Source organism: Pelophylax lessonae (assembly GCF_965119305.1).
Source record: "Pelophylax lessonae genome assembly, chromosome: 11".
NCBI lineage: Eukaryota > Metazoa > Chordata > Amphibia > Anura > Ranidae > Pelophylax > Pelophylax lessonae.
The window spans coordinates 208,751,345-208,770,858 of NC_138778.1; the positions used below are offsets into that span (position 1 = coordinate 208,751,345).

At 46.9% G+C, this 19,514-nt stretch overlaps 1 protein-coding gene across 1 annotated transcript in view; it reads right to left on the reverse strand.

Annotated features, from left to right (window-relative positions):
- The window catches only part of RTEL1 (regulator of telomere elongation helicase 1), a 314,420-nt gene that overhangs the window by 69,139 nt on the left and 225,767 nt on the right, over positions 1–19,514 (reverse strand). Inside the window, exons 31-33 of the mRNA XM_082271526.1 lie at positions 14,281–14,499; positions 11,639–11,854; positions 10,953–11,024 (exon numbers count right to left, since the gene is read on the reverse strand). Of these exons, the coding sequence (XP_082127652.1) occupies positions 10,953–11,024; positions 11,639–11,854; positions 14,281–14,499 (507 nt within the window). The remainder of the gene's footprint in view (positions 1–10,952; positions 11,025–11,638; positions 11,855–14,280; positions 14,500–19,514) is intronic.

Below are 19,514 nucleotides of genomic sequence, written 5' to 3' on the forward strand. Positions count from 1 at the left end.
GGCTCTGGTAAAGTCCTGGAGGCGAGTATGGGAGGAGGTGACAAGGGTGCTAGAGAGCAGGAAGTTAAGAGAAGAACAAAGAGAGCAATTAGGTTGGTATTTTGAGACTAGGCTAGTGATGTAGCTGGGTGCTAAGCTGTGGATTGCTTTGTAAGATGTTGTTGGTATTTTGAATTTAATTTGTTGGGTAAGTGGAAGCCAGTGGAGGGCTTGACAGAGAGGAGCAGGGGACACTGAGCGATTGGTAAGGGGGATGAGTCTGGCAGCAGCATTCATGATGGATTGAAGGGGGGATAGCCTGTGTAGAGAATGAGAAGGGAATTGCAGTAGTCGAGGCGCGAGATGACCAGGGAGTGAACTAAGAGCTTTGTTGTGTCTTTGGTTAGAAAGGGGTGTATTTTGGAGATGTTGTGGAGGTTGAGGTGGCAAGATTTGGACACGGATTGGATGTGGGGCTTGAAGGAGAGTTCAAAGTCCAGGACAACACCTAGGACCTTGGCATGCGGGGATGGGCTAATGGTAATGTCATTGATATTGACAGAGAGATCAGGAGAAGGAGCACATGGTGGAGGAAAAATTATAAGCTCGGTTTTAGATGGATTGAGTTTGAGGAAGTGGTGAGACATCCAGACTGATATATCGAATAGTAAATAAGTGATACGTGAGTAGACTGAGGGAGTGAGCTGGGGGGGTGGATAAAAAGATTTGTCAGCGTAGATATGGTATTGGAAGCCATGGGAGGCTATCAGCTGACCAAGAGAGGAGTGTGTAGCTTGAAAATAGGAGGGATCCAAGAACAGAGCCTTGGGGGGCGCCAACAGAGAAGGGAAGAGGAGAGGAGGAAGTAGAATTGTAAGTAACGCTAAAGGTTCGCTTGGATAAGTAAGAAGATAACCAGTGAAGAGTACAGTCACGGAGACCAAAAGGCATGGAATTTTTTGAGGAGGATGGGACGGTCAACCGTATCAAAGGCAGCAGAAAGGTCCAGGAATAGAAGTACATAATAGCATCCATTGGTTTTGGCCATTAATAGATCGTTTGTCAGTTTTAGGAGAGCAGTTTCAGTGGAGTGTTGAGGCCGAAATCCAAACTGAAGGGTATCAAGGAGGCTACTCTCTGCAAGGTGGTCGCACAGTCTGTTGTAGACCAGACGTTCAAGGAGTTTGGATAAAAAGGGGAGCAAGGAAATAGGGCGTAGGTTGTTAAGATTGGTTGGGTCCAGCGAGGGCTTTTAAGTATGGGGCTGACTAGTGCATGTTTTAGAGAGTTGGGGAAGATGCCAGAAGAGAGGGAGAGATTGAAGATGTGGGTTAGAGAGCGTAGAATAGGGCCAGAGGGTGAACGTAGCATTTGCAAGGGAACAGGATCCAGAGGGCAGGTGGTTAAGTGGACGTTAGCAAGTAGCTAAGCAACCTCATCTATAGTGGTGGGGTTTCAATGAGGGAAGTAGTGATTGCACCTGTGGACATTAAGCATAAAAGGTATCTGAACAGCAATGATCTCCTTACAAATTGTATCAATCTTCTGTTTGAAGTGGTTGGCAATCTCCTGGGCAGTGAGTGAGTCAGTGGGAGGAGGTAGTGGAGGACGGAGTAGAGAATTAAAGGTAGCAAAGAGTTGCCGGGGGCTGGATGACAAGCTGTTAATGAGAGTAATAAAATAGGCCTGCTTGGCAGTGTGGAGACTGGAATTGTATTTTTGGAGGGCAGATTTATATTGGTTGAAATCTTTCTGAGACCTAGTCTTACGCCATAGGCGTTCAAGAGCAAGGCTATGCTTTTTCAGACTTCTAGTGTTATCCGTTTGCCAAGGTTGAAGGGGTCGGGGCCTGATTCAGTGTTTAGTGGGGGGGGGGGGGGGGCAGTGTGTCCAGGGAGGCTAAGAGTGAAGCGTTGTAGACAGAAGTGGCTAGGTTGGTGCAGGACAGGGGTGCGATTTTGTCACAGAGGTGGTCAGTAGCAGAGAAGAGAAGGGTTGAGATGGCGTAGGTTTCTGCGGGTAACTGTAAGGTAACTGGAGGGAGAGGAGGTGGAGGAGAGGGAGAGAGTGAAATTGATAAGGTAGTGATCAGAGAGAGGGAAAGGATTGTTTGAAAGGTTGTGCAGAGTGCATAGGTGGGAGAAAACAAGGTCAAGGATATTGCCTTCAGAGTAAGTAGGAGCATGTATCCATTGCTTCGGGTCAAAGGAGGAGGTCAGACTGAGAATTTTGGAAGTGGCAGGAGTGTTAGTTAAAGGGATGTTAAAGTTGCCGAAAATGATTGTGGGGATTTCGGAAGAGAGAAAGTAGGGTAGCCAGGCAGAGAAGTCGTCAAGAAAGGTCGATACTGGTCCAGGGGGGCGGTAGATCACAGCTATCCTTAGAGAAACAGGGGAGAAAAGACGAATGCAGTGTACCTCAAATTAGGAGTATGACAGAGAGGGAGGTGGGTAAAGTACCTGAAAGGTGCTATGTGGGGCTAGAAGGATCCCAACACCCCCTCCCTTGCGTCCATTTGGTCTGGGGGAGTGAGTCCAGAGAAGACCACCTTGGGATAGGGCAGCAGAAGACATAGTGTCGGATTCGTGAAGCCAGGTTTCGGTGATGGCGAGTAGATTACATGAGTTTGTGATAAAAAGGTCATGGAGAGAGGTGATTTTATTACAGACAGAGCGGGCATTCCAAAGTGGTTAAAAACACACCGACGCAGATACTAATTTAAAAAAAAAAAAAATCCTGTACAAAAAATACTGACCCTGACCTTGACCCAAACACTAACCCTGGCACTGACCTAGATCAAACATTGATCTAAGTATTTTTATTTTTTTAATTAATATTCTACTTTTTTTTCTACACACACACTTTTATATCTCTTCAAAGACAGAGAAAGATACAATTTATCTCTCTCATCCATTCACAGACAGAAAACACAGTGACTCACTGTGATAACAAAACAGAGGCTATCATAGCCATCAGGTGACCCGGATTAAGATGTTCCAGGTCCTGATCTTTAGAACAGGGCCTGGGGCTCTCAGTGGGGCCTCAGTCTCTTTGCTGGGAGCACATCGTGCAGCCACGCTCCCAGCACAAAGGGAGATACGCAAATGTGCGGAACCACAAAGCCCAGGCCAGTGATGCCACAAATTTGTGTACGGTTGGTCTGAAGGGGTTAAGGGTTCAATTTATAAATGTTTCCAGAAAAGATTTAATAACATCATCCAAAATTCAGACATTTTTCTAAATTGAATTTACAGGGATTGTAAAATTTTAGTTTTTTTTTTTTTCAATAAAAAGAACACGTTCATCTTACCTGCTTTGTGCAGTTTGTTTTGCACAGTACAGCCTGGATCCTCATCTTCTCAGGTCCCTCTTTGTCTCTCCTGGCCCCTCCCTCCCTTTGAGCGCTGCCACAGCAAGCAGCTTGCTATGAGGCACCTGAGCCGAGTTACAGCTCCGAGTATCCATTCAGACACGGAGCTGCAGTTTAGCCCCGAACCCTCTCTCTCCTCATTGGCTAACTGACTTTGATTGACAGCAGAGGCAGCCAATGGAGTCACTGCTGTGTCTCAGCTATTGAGGAGGGGAGTCCCAGATGGCTGAGACAGTCGTGGACACCGCTGGATAGAGATGGGCTCAGGAAAGCATTGGGGGGGGGGGGGGGGGGCTGCTGCACACAGAAGGTTTTTTTTATCTTCATGCATAAAATGAATGCAGATAAAAGAAAAACTTCTGACTTTACAACCCGTTTAATTGGAAGAATGAGTGAACCCTGAGTGAAGGCTGTGTGAATCTTGTGTCAAAATATTAATACACAGACCCCTTAGCATTATTTTAATCCTACTTAGTTTCATGCACATGGTCGGCGCTCTCTAATAAACTCGTTTCCACTGCCTAATCATAAAATCCTAATCAATAGTTGAATCTATGCATTTCTTGCAACTACCAGGTCAAATATATGGACATTGTAGAACACACTCCTGTGGAGATGCATCCTTCCAGCCCAGACTGGAAAGGCGACATTGATAAAATATTAAATTGTATGACCAGCAGATTAGGACAGCTTTTGGAAATGGGCTGTCCTAAAGTTGGAGCTTTCACTGAATGCCCAAAGGAAACCCAAGTAGTTTCCCACGTGGTATCGGTACGTAGTAGCCAAAGACAAGTCAAGGGCAGTGAAAATGTAGATTAAAGTGGTGGTCAAACCTTATATATACCCAATGAAGTAATTGTCTTCATTGAAGAAGAAGTTGTTAGTCACTTCGAAACGCGTTGGGTACTTACCCTTGTTTTCTGTGGTTGTCTCCTGCAATCTGTGTTATGTATTGTACACTGCTTGCCTATTTTAATATTTTTATATGTCTATTTATTGAATAAAGTTTCTTGCATATTACTATGATTTTGTTCTATGTTTGAAGTGCCTTTAAAGTCCCACCACTAGGGGAACCTCTTTTGGTTTGTTCCATTTACCTACGGATGTGGCACTCATTTAGAATTTCTACCAAGAGCACAATCTCTAGCGCAGCGTTCAGATCTATGCGCGCTCGCTGGCCAGACTGCGGTGACTACTGGATCTAAACCTACCGGAGCTGAAGTGGTTAATGCTCTCTTGTAGAGAGTTGGCTTAACCTTCACCAATACTTCTATAGGAATCGCTTCTTTTGGTCCTTGTTTTATAGCCCTGATGAAGGGGAATTTTTGGCCCCTGCTGTCTTTTGCCTTTCTGCTGTTACATGTGAAAAAAACTGAATTTTTGTAAAATCTTACCTGTAAAATTCCTTTCTCTGAGTCCTCCGACAGTCGCCGCCTCCTCTAAGTCATCACTGTTGGGTATTGTCATCTGCTCCCCAGGAGTAGCTAGGCATATAGGGTATTGTCATCTGCTCCGCAGGAGTAGCTAGGCATATAGACTTAGTTAAAAACAAAAGGCATTTGCATGTGTACACCCCTGGGGGCTGTCCCATCTAGTCAATACCCCCCTGCAGTGCCACTCCCAACTCAGTTTAGGTAGCATAGCAGTAAGTAACAAGAACCCCAAAAGAGGGGCGGGGGCAGCGACTGTCGGAGGACTCAGAGAAAGGAATTTTACAGGTAAGATTTTACAAAAATTCAGTTTTCTCTTACGTCCTCTGACAGTCGCCGCCTCCTCTAAGTCATCACTGTTGGGATGTCCCAAAGCATTATAGACATGAGGGGTGGGAGACGCAACCATAGAACAAAGCACCACAGTACCCACATCAGAGAAAGGAATCCTACTTGCACTGTAGAGAACCTTCTGGGCAACAGAAAAAAACAATGCTCAACAGGAGCAACAGCCCAGGAAAGCAAACACCAACAGCCAGGGACCCGTAAAAAAAAACAAGGGTCCTTCACGGCACCGCCGCACTGAGAACTTTGCAGCCAAAGGAAGCATCAGCTGATGCCAGAACATCTACTTTGTAGAACTTGGAAAAAGTGTGCACCGACGACCAAGTCGCAGCCTTGCACACCTGGGCCACCGAGGCCCGATGCCAACAAGCCCAGGACGTACTCACAGATCTAGTAGAGTGCGCCTTAACAGGAAAGGGTGGAACCCATTCCTTCAAAGCATAAGCCTGCTCAATGGTCTGTCTGATCCATTTGGCAATGGTAGCTGCAGACGCAGCCGTGCCCTTCCGAGATCCCTCAGGAAGAACAAACAGTGAATCCGTCTTACGAAAGGATTCTGTAGACGACAGGTAAACCCTGATTGCCCGGTCAACATCCAAAGAATGCAAAGCAATCTCCTTCGGATGTTTAGGCTTCGTGCAAAGCGAAGGCAGGACAATTTCCTCATTAAGGTGAAATTCAGTGACCACCTTGGGAAGAAAGGACGGGAGTGTTCTCAACAACACCTTATCCTTGTGGATTATCAAGTAAGGGGAGCGGCAAGACAACGCCGCCAGCTCCGACACCCTGCGAGCCGAAGTGATCGCCACCAAAAAGGCGACCTTCTTTGATAACAGAGGCAAAGAGATCTCCCTGATATTTTCAAAGGGAGCACGCTGTAGCACGGACAGAACCAAGTTCAAGTCCCATGGAGGTAAAGGCTCCTTCCTGGGAGGAGCCAAATGTCGCACACCTTGAATGAAGGTGCGGACCAAGGAATTAGACGCCACAGGGCGTTGGAAGAGGATAGCCAGAGCAGACACCTGGCCCTTTATCGTGGCCAGCGCCAAGCGCTGATCCACTCCAGACTGGAGGAAAGCCAACACTCTTGACACCGAGTACGATCGAGGAGAGAACCCCCTGGACTCACACCAGGCAAAATAAGCTTTCCAAGTACGGTAATAGATTTTACCAGAGGAGGATTTCCTAGCCTTGATTAGAGTAGGGATAACCTCAGAGGAGAGACCCTTGTCCCTCAGGACCTGGGTCTCAGCAGCCAGGCCGTTAAAGCCAGCGACTGTAAAGCAGGATGGAAGATCGGTCCTTGAGACAGAAGATCTTCCCGCATTGGCAGTCGCCACGGGGGCGCCACTGCCAGGTGAACAACGTCGGCATACCAGGACCGGCGAGGCCAGTCCGGCGCTACAAGAATCACCAGGTGCGGTTCCGAGGCTAGCCTGCGGAGGAACCTGGACAGTAACTGAATCGGAGGAAAGGCATACATCAGACGATACTGATGCCAAGGGGCCACTAACGCATCCGAGGCGTCCGCCAACGGATCGCGCGTTCTTGCCACGAACCTTTCCACCTTTTGATTTAGCCGAGATGCAAACAGATCCACGTCCGGGGATCCCCACCTCGCACACAGCATTTGGAAGACCTCCGGGTGCAAGGACCATTCCCCCTGGTCCAGGGTCTGGCGACTCAGATAGTCGGCCTGCCAATTTTCCACACCCGGAATGTGAACCGCCGAGATTGCCGGAACATGAATCTCAGCCCAAGACAGAATGTCGGTCACCTCCCAGGCCGCCCGAGCACTCCTGGTGCCCCCTTGGTGGTTGATGTAAGCCACCGCGGTAGCATTGCCCGTCTGTGACCGGACAGGACGAGCCTGTAGGCGGTCCGACCACTGGAGGAGGATGAGCTTTATTGCTCGCAATTCCAGGACGTTGATCGGAAGAGAGGACTCCTCCTCCGACCAAGTGCCCTGGGCAGACAGGTTGCCCAGGACTCCACCCCAGCCCGACAGGCTGGCATCCGTGGTAATCACCGTCCACACCAACGGACGGAAGGACTTGCCCTCTGTCACCGATGGGGACTGGAGCCACCACAAAAGAGCCAATTTTGTCTGACGACTCAAGGAGATACGCAGGAGATACCCAGTCCGTCCCATTTGGCCAGGATCTCCGCTTGGAGAGCCAGCGTGTGAAACTGAGCAAAGGGTATCGCCTCGAAGGTCGACACCATTAACCCCAGGACCCGCATACAGGTCCTGAGAGACGAGGCCGGTACATCCCTGAGGGACCTGATCTCGTCCCGCAATGTTCGGAGCTTGTCCTCCGGCAGGAACACCTTCGCCTCGCCTGAGCAGAGTCCAGAATCATCCCCAGGTAGGGAAGACGAACCGAAGGGGACAATGATGATTTCTGAATGTTGATGGTCCATCCGAACTCCTGAAGCGTCTGGACCGTGGTGGACAGATCGCGCACCAGATCCTGACTGACACTTGATCTTATGAGGAGATCGTCCAGATACCCCAAGACCGCAATGCCCTGAGCCCTCAGTAGGCCCAGAACTGGCGCCAAAACCTTGGTAAAGAACCTTGGAGCCGAAGCGAGCGAGACCGAAAGGTAACGCCACAAACTGGTAATGGTCCTCCGCGACGGCAAAACGCAGGTACCGCTGATGACCCTCGAAGATGGGAACATGTAGGTACGCGTCCTGGAGGTCTATCGAAGCCAGGAATTCTCCTGGGCTCAGAGAAGCCACCACCGATCGGAGAGATTCCATACGGAATTTTCGAACTTGCACAAAGCAGTTCAGAGCTTTCAGGTCCAGAATAGGACGCACTTTGCCCTCCTTTCTGGGCACAGTGAACAGATTGGAATAAAAACCCCGAAACCTGTCCCGGTGAGGTACCGGGACAATCACTCCCTGAGCCAGGAGGTCCTGAACCGCACGGTGCAGGTCCTGCAGACGGCCCGGAGACAAATGAAGATTTGAGGGGAAGAATCGGTCCGCTGGCCGGGAAAGAAATTCCATCTTGTATCCAGACCGAATGATTTCCTGAACCCACCTGTCCGAAATCCGGAGCAGCCAAGGTTGGAGGAAACCGCGCAAACGTCCCCCCACCCCTGAAACGGGTGAGGGCGTCCCTTCAGGCAGAGTTGGACTGGCCCGCCGAAGCGGCATTGCCTGACTTCTGCTTACCCGCCCAGGGCTTTTTCTGTCCTCCCTGGGACTTGAAGGGCTTGCCCTTGGATTGGTTCCGAAAGGCACGAAAGGAACCCTGAGTGGCTCTAGGCGCAGAACCCCGCTTGCCCCGGAAGGGCTTGTGCTTAGGGTTCTGGGGCAGCATAGTGCTCTTGCCCCCCGGGACGCCTTTTACCAGGGTATCCAACGCCTCGCCAAAAAGGCGAGAGCCAGCATAGGGAAAATCAGCAACTGTTTTCCGGGAGGACTGGTCAGCCGACCAGCTCTTCAGCCATATCAGTCGTCGGTTAAGCACCGAGACACTGGAGAGACGCACCACCAAGGGGGCCTCATTCAAGGCCGCATCACAAAGATACATGATTCCCTGATGGATTTGATACACCATTTCCAGCCGGGCAGGCGGAACATCATCAGACACAAGGTTGCTCCTAAGCACCTTAGTCCAATCAGCAACCGCCTGCGCCACTAACACGGACGCGAAAATGGGTTTGAGCAGAGAGCCCGCCACCGTATAGGAATGGCGGGCCAAAGACTCCAAACGCCGGTCCGTTGGATCCCGGAAAACCGGGGAATCCTCTGTAGGAACCAAGGTAGCCTTGTTTAACACTGCAACCGTGTGATCCACCTGTGGAGGCACACACCAGCGCGATTCCGTAGCCGGTGCAAAGGGATAAAGCAATTTGAACCGACTAGGCACCACGAACGGACGTTTTAACGTGCGTCACAGTTCATTAACAGTGTAATGAAACTCAGCGGGACAGGGGAAAACCTGCGCCGACTTGCGGGTCCTGTGCGTCCCAAAGGAGGACACAACGCCCGGAGGACTGGGCTCATCCTCCAAATGTAGTTTCCTTCACAGAAATACCCCCGGAGAGGAGGTATCAACCCCCTCCACCTCCACCTCAGACCCCTGTAGGTCCAAGGATGAGCGGGACCCTGAAAAGGGCACGCTCGCAGCAGCAGCAGCCATATCATCATCTGAATCAGAGGAGAAGGACAATCTGGGCCTTTTACGAGCAGCACGTTCAGCCATCAGCATTTCCATGTTGGACACCGAAGTCGCCACTACAGCGGCCAAATCAGGTCTCAGAGGGGGCACAGGAGAACTGGGGGCCCCCACCAAAGCTGGTGGAAATTTGCTATCCTGAGAATCCATGCTCAAATGAGAAAAAAAGGACAGTGTAAGAATTAGGTGCTGTCCCTTTAAAAGCGCTGCGAGTGCGCAGCCCACCGCTTCAGCTATAAAGACAACAAGACCCCCCAAACAGGAAAGGAGACAAAACTGAGCCAGAAGCGACAATACAGAGATATATTGAGAGCAATAACCTGCAGAGCCCCGCAGAGTGTTGCCACCGCTGTCCTGCTTCAGAGGAAAGAGGAAGTGCTGCAAAAGTAGGCTGAACTAATCTGCTGCCTGACCCAGGGAAAATGGCTGCCCCATAGAAACGTATGGGAGACTTCACCAAAATGGCCACCGACCTGCGGCCGAACCGAGAGGTCGGTCACCGCAAAAATGGCGGCGAATGGCGCCAAATCAGCATGTTGTTTTGCCCATAGAGAAGCACACATGCCTGCCCAGTGTGTATAAAAAAATGGCGGACCGCGCGGTGACACCCCGCTGCGGTCCATACACAGCCTGCACCCCCAAACACCGAAGTGACCCAGGGAAGGGGGACCCCCAAACACACACAGCGCCGCAGCGCATGTACAAACGATCCCCGCAGGGATCGCAGTAGGGAGCCACCCAAGGCACAGACATGGGGAACACAGGACTGCCACCCCACACAGAGGCCCCACACAGAAGTACTTACCTGTACCCGATGGCGTGGGGAGCCTCACAGGAACGGAAAGCCGCTGTCCCCACCTGACAGGGAATGCCGTTTGCCAGGGACATTGCACTGCTGAGTCGCAGATGCGTCCAGTGAGGTAGCCACCTCACAGCTGCATCCCTGCTGCGAACAGGGATGGGTCGTTCATAATGCCAGGGCGAACTATAGCTGAACGCTCGATGGCGGGCTGGGGGTCCATCTGACCCTCTGTGCCCTGGAGAACCAGGGCGGCCAGTCCGAATCCCAGCACCGCATGTCCATCTTCGTCCGAAGAGTCGACTAAAACTAAAGCTGACAAAATAAACAGCTAGTAAAGAAAGAAAAAACTGACATTTTTCAAGAAAATCAAATAAAAAATAAGACCGAAGCCCCAGCACAGGGAAAGCCTGACTACTCCTGATGCTAGGCAAATTAAAACTGAGTTGGGAGTGGCACTGCAGGGGGTTATTGACTAGATGGGACAGCCCCCAGGGGTGTACACATGCAAATGCCTTTTGTTTTTAACTAAGTCTATATGCTTAGCTACTCCTGCGGAGCAGATGACAATACCCAACAGTGATGACTTAGAGGAGGCGGCGACTGTCGGAGGACGTAAGAGAAATAACACTTAAGTACTGTTGAGCAAATTGCTTGGCACACACTTTTTTTTTTTTGGCCATCTCATTTAGGGTGAACTTTATTCTTCAATGAAAAGGAAGTTACGATCATAACATTTTTCAAAAGCAGAGTGGAACTGTAAGCATACTACAGTGCATAAACGTTTGATTAATGTATGCAGCACTCACAAAGCTACACGAACCTACCTACCTGCTACAGTCCTAAAAGGAAGCGGATATATATGCACTTGTTCTTCACTGGGATTTTCTGCTTGGCCAGAAACTTGGCAGAAGAAAGAGGAAGAGACAACAAGAGGGAGTTCAAGTTCAAACAAATAAGGTTTTGTCACTCATTCTTATTACCAAATATAACAACATTAAACGTTGCGATTTTTAGGTTTGGAGGCCAGACGAAAACACTCAAAACACATCTGAGAAGATAAAAAGCATGGGGAATTTTCATTGCGGTGGTATCAAATAATAGTATTTATCTTTAAAGCACATTTGTTATAATGCCATTTAATGTAAACAATGTAATATACCAATGTATTGGTTATAATGTAAGCTGTGCTTTAATGAAAGAGAACCTGTCATGGAGGGGTTTTTTAAATGACATTAGCATTTTATTTACAAGAAATATAATTAAAAAAAAACAATATTTATTTACAAGAAATACAATAAATACAAAAACGAATCCCTGTATCCAACTTCTGTGATACTCTTCTTCGCACTGCTCCAGTGTTTGGAGCCATCTTGTGAGACTCTTAGGTCACAGTAGGGGCCTTGAATGATTGCAGAGCCACAACCCTTGGCCAAGATTTGAGGAAAATGGCACCACATAGCAAGGAAGCAAAGATGGTACCATGGCAATAAGACCAGGTTAGAAGTTGCGCTTACTTTCAGACTTGTCAGTAGATTCCCCATTGAACCTAGCAGCCTCTGGATCCAGTTTGTGGATATCTTCTGATGCTTGCGGTGTGGGTGTTGATGACCTCCCGTTGCTGCAATGAGGCATCTCTGGGGGTTTTTTCTTGCTAGCACTGCTTCCGGTTAAGTCCTCGCATAGCTTGTTAAACATTTTCTTGTGAGGAACCCGGACAAACCTGTGAAATTCTAATACAGAAAAAACATTAAAAAAAACAAAGTCAGTATTGTTAACACTATAACCATTTAGCAGCACAGCTCCCCCCTCCAAGCAGTAACAGAATCTCTGGGAGGGGATAACAGGACCTGTTCTTGACTGCTAAGAGGAGAACAACGTCATCAACAAAGTTTACAGCAGAAGTACTGAAATGCACCATCGTGTCTGCAGCTAACGAGGTCAGTGAGGGCTTATTTTTAAAGTGGTTGTTAACCCACTACAGTATAACCATAAAATCCCCCCTGTAAAATAACATTATGTGTCCTAGTGTCTGTGTTATATAAAAAATATGCAGATTTCTACCCTAAATCAGAGCCTCTTCCTGCGCTCACCTGATTCCTTGCCTCTCTCCACTCCAGGGAGGAGAGAGAGCCGAGCAGTCACGTGAGCGTCGGGAGACGCTCTGATATAAGGTAGAAATCAGCATCTTTTTTATATAAACACAGACACTGGGACACAATGTTATTTTACAGAGGGGATTGTATGGTTATACTATAATTATATAGCAAAAATCTTACTGCGCTATTCAACATATAAGCAAAGCTGCCAGCACATCAAACGATATAAAGTTGTTCAAACAATTATACAAAAAAAGTGCAGCGCTAAATTAACTGATACAGTCCAGTGATAGTGTATCAAAGATAATAGAAAAGTGAAAATAGTTGATATACAATAACGAGTCCCAGCTTTTTGAAGGTTAAACCATAAATGTGGAACCATCAAGACTTGTACAGGTGATCAAGTAGAAAGAGTCCCCACACTAATGAAGTGGATAATAAATGCGCTCACCAGAGGTTATGGACCCAAGTACCGTATAGCAAATGGGTCAATCAAGCTTGATGTTATCCATGGGTCTCCCAAGGCATGGCTGTTTCAAAGGATGTTTTCAAAAGGTGGCGATACTCTTGAATAGAGATGGCTGAACTTACGCTTCATTTCTGTAACGCTCCATGCGCCTTGCCAGGACAAACTTACAAGCTATGTGGAACTTTGTCAAGGAAGCTGCCATGATGGATTGACTCTTTGGGACTTGTTACCCGACGAACTCAGGCACAGACCAGTTGGGGGTCTGGTACCTGGTTCGTCAACCTTTGGGGGGAAGATATGTGACGGTACGCACCATCACTGACAGTGAAAAAACTTTGTGACAGATAAATTGATGGTTTGGACTGCTTCAGTTGGTCAGACTTGTAACAGATGCATGTCATCAGCTCAAACGCCTGTCTTCCACGCATTGTAAATTATGCCGATTTGCTCACCTATTGTTTACTGTGGGTTCTCAGTATTTACACTATAATAATGTATATTATATCTTGTTTTACCTTTGGTGTCGGCAGTCTGGGCTTCCAGGCTGACTTAAGTACGCTGAGCTAATTAGCATGTGAATAATAACCTTGTCTAGATGGGATTAGCCATGAGTCAGCTGTACCTCGTTAGCTATTCATTGTGTTATGTTTTGGGTAAATATTCATGTAGTGACCAACCTACTTCTAAAGTGTTTAAAAGTCTGTTTGTTTTAATAAAGGAGTTAGTTGTTTCCAGTATACAAACTGTAAGGCTAGTTTTGTATGACAGTGGCTGGGATTTGTTATCTATGTTCATGACTGCGAGGAAGCCGTATACTGACGGAAGACCACAAGTACAGTGTGGGTAAGAGGTTTCCGTCACAATTTCCCATCATTTATGCTTTACAGCGGGTTGGGCAGTTCATTTTCCCAAGGGGCCGCAAATTCTGTTCAGTAAAAATTTTGGAAACGGGAAGGTCCATACAGTATGTATATAATCATACAAAAAAAACTAGCACCTGGTGCTAGGAGTAATAAGTATAAAATAGGTCTTATTCAGACTGGTGGGCGCATTCATTATCCACTTTGTTGGTGTGGGAACTCCTACTTGATCACCTATACAAGTCTTGATGGTTCCACATTTATGGTTTAACCTTAAAATACCTGGGACTCGTTATTATATAGCAACTATCTTCACTTTTCTTTTATCCTTGATACACTATCACTGCACTGTATCAGTTAATTTAGCGCTGCACTTTTTTTTCTATAGAATGGTTATACTATAGTTAGGATAGCAGCAGGAGGGGAGGGCTGGGAAGTGGACGGAGCTGACAGGCTGGGGGAGGGGGGCAGAGCTGCGGATGACAGAGGCATGTAAACTGACCATGGTTTCAGGGCTCAGCAGCCATGATAAACCGTGGTCAGTTTATAGGGGGGAGAGCATAGCCAGGCAGGATCAGCCAGTTTTTTTTTAGGTTATACAGGGGGCCAAATTATACAGCACAAGCACTGTGTTATTCATGTTTTGAGGGAACAGGATCTTTTTTTTTATTTAGGTTTATTTACTATTTGATAAGACTATGGAAATGAAGAGAATAGACTGCATCGCTCACCTCTCAGCAGAGGGTAGTGCTCTGGTTTCTCTGTAAGCAAAGCTGCAATCTCGCACACCATTGTGTCATAGTTGTCCGTCTTCTTGTAGGAGGTGAGGGCTGCAGAAAAGCGCTTATAATTCTCTTCTCCCAATGCTTCTTTCACCTGCTTAAGGTAAGTCGATATCTGCTCTTGATGGTCTTTCTTAGGAGGGGCAGTGCTATAGTTGCTGGCAGGAGCTGTAGAAAACAATTGAAAATATCTATTTAGCACATTTCACTAGAATTCCACTTTAGAGGAGAAATATACATGTACATCATCTGCAAAAATCACACACGTCAAACACAAGGCTGGCCAGGCTATTTCATGTGGCCCTCTCTTGCAGCTGCTGCTTCCCCCCTCATCTCCGCCCCTACCTTGTCTTAGCAGTTGGCAGCAGAGGAGTACAGAACTCCTCCACCAGATCCTGCGCTTCTCCATGCAGCCGCAGAGTGGCTCGTCTTTGCCTTTCCCCCCTTTCCTGTCCGTCTCAGCAGTCCGCAACAGAGAGGACAGAACTCCTCCTACAGATTCTGGGCCTCTCTGTGCAGCTGCAATTTCCCACTGATTCGCTTTTCCCCTGGTCTCAGGATTCAGCAGACTCCGGCAGTTGGCTCCAGTCTACCTCAAAACCCTGCACTTTCTGCTTCCCAGCTTCTTCCTAGCAGCAGCACAAGGTTAGGGGGTTGCACGGTGATGTAAGTGGGTGGAGGACTCTTGACTTCTTAAAAGGGGGGGGGGGCCTGGACATCTGATGTAAGGGGGAGTGGGGTGCCCTGGACATCTAATCTTACAGATACAACCAGCACTTTGAGGGCAACCCTAATACTGATGCGACCTGCAATTAAATGGAATTTTAAATTTGACTTTGAAATAAAATTTGACAGCTCTGGCAAAAATGTTTGATAGACGATCATCACACACACGTCTGCCAGACTTAACAGCCAGAAAGTGACCACCACTATTTCCGGTTGAAGCTCTGCAGCTTTCTATTTTACTTGCTGGCTCATTAGACAATGACAAAGTATCATCACACTGTTTAGGGGTGAGCGCTGTAAGCCAACAGGTCTGACAGCTCAGATCAAGCCTACATCACAGGTTTCCTAATCAGTTATTTACCGTTAGTCAAATATCTACTACCTAATATGAAAGAGGGAGGCATTTCCCCCGAAACACATTGGCTTCTCTTGATAATCCTTGTCAAATAAAAATTTGTTTGTTATGAACTTTTATACTGGCCGCTCCTCAACACTTACCCCTTATCTCCTGCAAGTCCAATTCAGAAAGGCAGCAGCCCAAGACCAGAATAAGGTCTGTTTCTAAAGGATAGAGCTACTGTTTGCCAGCACCTTTGAAGAGGGACTAACAGCCCCTTTGGAGAGGGACTGACCCCAGAAGTACCAAATTTTATACCTACTTGCCTACAGGGCACTTTCACCCCCTTCCTGCCCTGGCCAATTTTCAGCTTTCGGCACTGTCACACTTTGAACGACAATTGTGCGGTCATGCAACACTGTACTCATATGACAGTTTTATAAATTTTTTTCACATAAATAGAGCTTTCTTTTGGTAGTATTTAATCACCACTGGGTTTTTTAATTTTTGCTAAACAAAGAAAATAAAAAGACCAAAAATTTTGACAAAAACAAAACAAAAACATTGTTTTCATAGTTTGTTATACAATTTTGTAAACAGGAAATCTGTCTCCTTCACTGATGAGGCGGCACCAATAGGCTGCACTGATGAGAACTGGTAGGCGGCAATTATCAGGAGGCACTGATTGGCAGCACTGGTGGGCACTGATTGGCAGCACTGGTGGGCACTATTAGGATTGCACTGATAATCATTGTGCAGGTCCCTTTTACACAAGCCGGTTAACTGCTCTCCTCTCTGTTTACATCATGATCAGCTGTGTTAGGACACAGTTGATCACGTAGTAAAGAGCCGCTGATTGGCTCTTTACCTTAATCTGTGATCAGCAGTGTCCAGAGGACACTGCGAACACAGAGTGCGCCGCGGCGGGCACGATCATGGGAGGACAACATATGGCGCCCTCTCAGAACTGGCTGGTCGTGCTGTAGCCATATATTCGGCTATAGTGGGGTTGGCAAGTGGTTAAAGGATATATGGTTAAAGGATATCCTTACTTTTGTGAACATGTTGCACCCATATTTAGAGTGCAACTTGTTCCGCATCTGCCTGTTCCCTCCCCCATCTCCGAGAGTGGGTCAGGGTTCTTCTCCCCGCACCCACTTTCAGAATGAAAAAAGAGCCCAGACAGTTGCGCCATTCATTCACAGATTTCTGTGAATTCATGAACTACAAGCACCATCAGTCTTTGAGGCTGACGGCTTGTAGTTTTCAATGAACTACCAAGGCTGCTGTTGATATCTCAGTTTATTGATCTTCCTGTCATTCAGTAACTGGCTGCCTATCGGAGGTACGGGCAGACATCTACACTGTCAGTCTGCAGGAGCCTGACATTGCACCCACACTCTGCTGATAGTGGATACAACTCTTTACTGGCTCCTAAAAAATAATAAATGCACATTTTTTTTAGCTGCGAAAAAATGTGCATAAACCCCAGCCCTGAGATCAGTCTGAACATCTCCCAGCTAGCATCCAGTGTCTGAAACATGCGAAAATCAGCAGCACTGGGCAGTGAAGTAGAACTTTTCTTGTTCACAACCCATAACCTACTCAGACCAACAGTCTGATTTCTGCTGTGCTGGAGATTTTGGGAAGATCGCATGACAGAATCCAGGCCACTATACTATATATACATAAAGTACTAAGCAAATGTATTAGGCGGGTGTTTAGAAATATTGTAAAGTAACAATGTTTTCAAAAAAATATAATTTTATTTTCATCAATTTACAAAATGCAAAGTGAGCAAACAAAAGAAAAATCTAAATCAAATATTTGATGGGACTACCCTTTGGCTTCAAACCAGCATCAATTCTACAGGTGCACAAGGTCATGGGTTTTGTAGGATTAGAGTCAGGTATATGAAAAACCACTCATACCAAGCAGGAGCTAATGATCATCAATTCCATATGTAGGGTAGAACACAGGCTTAAACCTGGGTGAAGAACATTCAAACTCTGCTACTAAGGTGAGGTTGTGGAAGACAGTTTCATGTCACAGGATAGATACTATGGCAAGACTGAGCACAGCAACAAGACACAAGAGAGTTTTAGTGCATCAGCAGCGTCTCTACCAGACAAAGCAGACTGGGGTTTCAAGATGTGCTGTTCAAGCTCTTTTGAAGAAGCTGGAAGAAATGGGCAACGCTGAGGACCATGAAAGCAGTGGACGGCCAAGGAACCTAATGCAGAAGATTAAAGATGCATCATGCTTACTTACGTTCCACATCGGAAGATGTCCAGCAATGCCATCAGCAGAAACCAGTGGTACCCAGGTACACCGATCTTCTGTCCTTAAAAGTCTGGCCAGAAGTGGTCTTCATGGAAGAATTGCGGTCAAAAAGCCATATCTCCAACGTGAAAACAAGGCTAAGCAACTCACCCAAGAAGGAATACATAGGTACTGGGTGCAGAAAAATAGCAGCAGGTGCTCTGGACTGATAAGTCAAAATGTGAAATATTTGTCTAATGGGAGGCAGTTTGTTGTGGGAAGGGCTGTAAAGCAGTACAATAATGAGTGTCTGCAGGCAACAGTGAAGCATGGTAGGGGTTCCTTGCAAGTTTGGGGCTGCATTTCTGCAAAAGAGTTGCGAGAATTGGTAAGGATCAATGGTGCCCCCAATGCTGAGACATACAGGCAGATACTTACCCATCATGCCATACCAGCAAGGAGCCCCAAATTTATTCTGAAGCAATTCACCTTTTCAGAAAACATGAACACTTTAGGCATGAGCTGGAAAGCTCTGTAATAATGCAAGTAATATATGCAATTCTAATATAGGCAGTAGTAAAAACCGGAACAACAACAATATATGATCATCTCCAAAAGGAAACAATTGTCTCCAAACTGCAGCCCGCGGGCCAGATGTGGCCATTTCCTTGCCTTTATCCGGCCTTTGGGGCACCATGTCATTCAATGACACTAATGATGGGGAACCATTCCTCCCACAGACACCAACGATGGGACACTATTCCTACTCTGAAAACCAACAATGGGGCACTGTTCCTCCCACTGATACCAACAATAGGGCACTATTCCTTCCACTAAACCCAATGATTGGGGCACTGTTCACTCTCTGTGACACCGGGACATTTGATAATCCCACCGGCCAAAGTCTGGCTCCCTTAAAGGCTCAAAGGCTGTAAAATGGCCCGTTGTTTGGAAAGTTTGGAGACCCCTGATAATAGCAATACATACAACTGTTATTGACCAATTTTAGGCACTTGTCATTGGAGACTACAGGTGGCATTTCTTTTTAGAAGCCCACAACAGCCGCTGTGAAACAGAGCCAGCCTCTCCCACCCCCTCCACAGCCCAGTGGAGCGCTGGAGGAGCACAACAGAGAATCAGTGACCGACAGTCACCGATCTCTGCTCACAGCAGAGGGGAGAACTGATCAATCAGCAGTGTTTGATTGCTCAGTTCTCAGTGCAGAACTGGTGGGGGAGAGATCAGATCGATGCTGCATCCACCTAGGTGAGTATAAATTTTTTTTTTTTTTTCCCCAATCCCTTACTTCTCTTTTAAATTCCCCATCTTCCCTTTCATTGGTCCAGTGCCGCTAGGACAAGGAAAAGAAAGCCCTGTGTAAATTTCCAAACCAACTTTTCGGCGCTTACACAGAGCTATCGACTCCTTCAATGCCACCCTGTGGTAGCGCGGTCACATTAAAAAAAGGGGGGGTCAGTCACATGCTTCTCCATACCTGGATGTGCTGTGTATTTTATTTTGCACATCGTAGTGGTGGGGGAGGAAATGGTCACTTTGACTTTTTCTCAACTTCGTAAATTTTTTTGTAAAACTACCCGTGTAGCACTGGAGCAAACCTGGCTGTAGGAAAATAATTTAATTTAATTCAGGAAGTCAATAGTCCATAAATTTGCAGTATACTTTTCCATAACCAAAACAGAGAACTTGAAAGATAACAATTTATATTACTTTTCATAAGTTCTTCCTGTTCCAGTCCTGTAAAACATGTCACTGTAAATATCTGATTGGAAAAAAGTTTCCAGTGGAAAGCAAATCGCTGATTCAGGTTCAGTACAAAACTACCAAAAGCAATAAATGC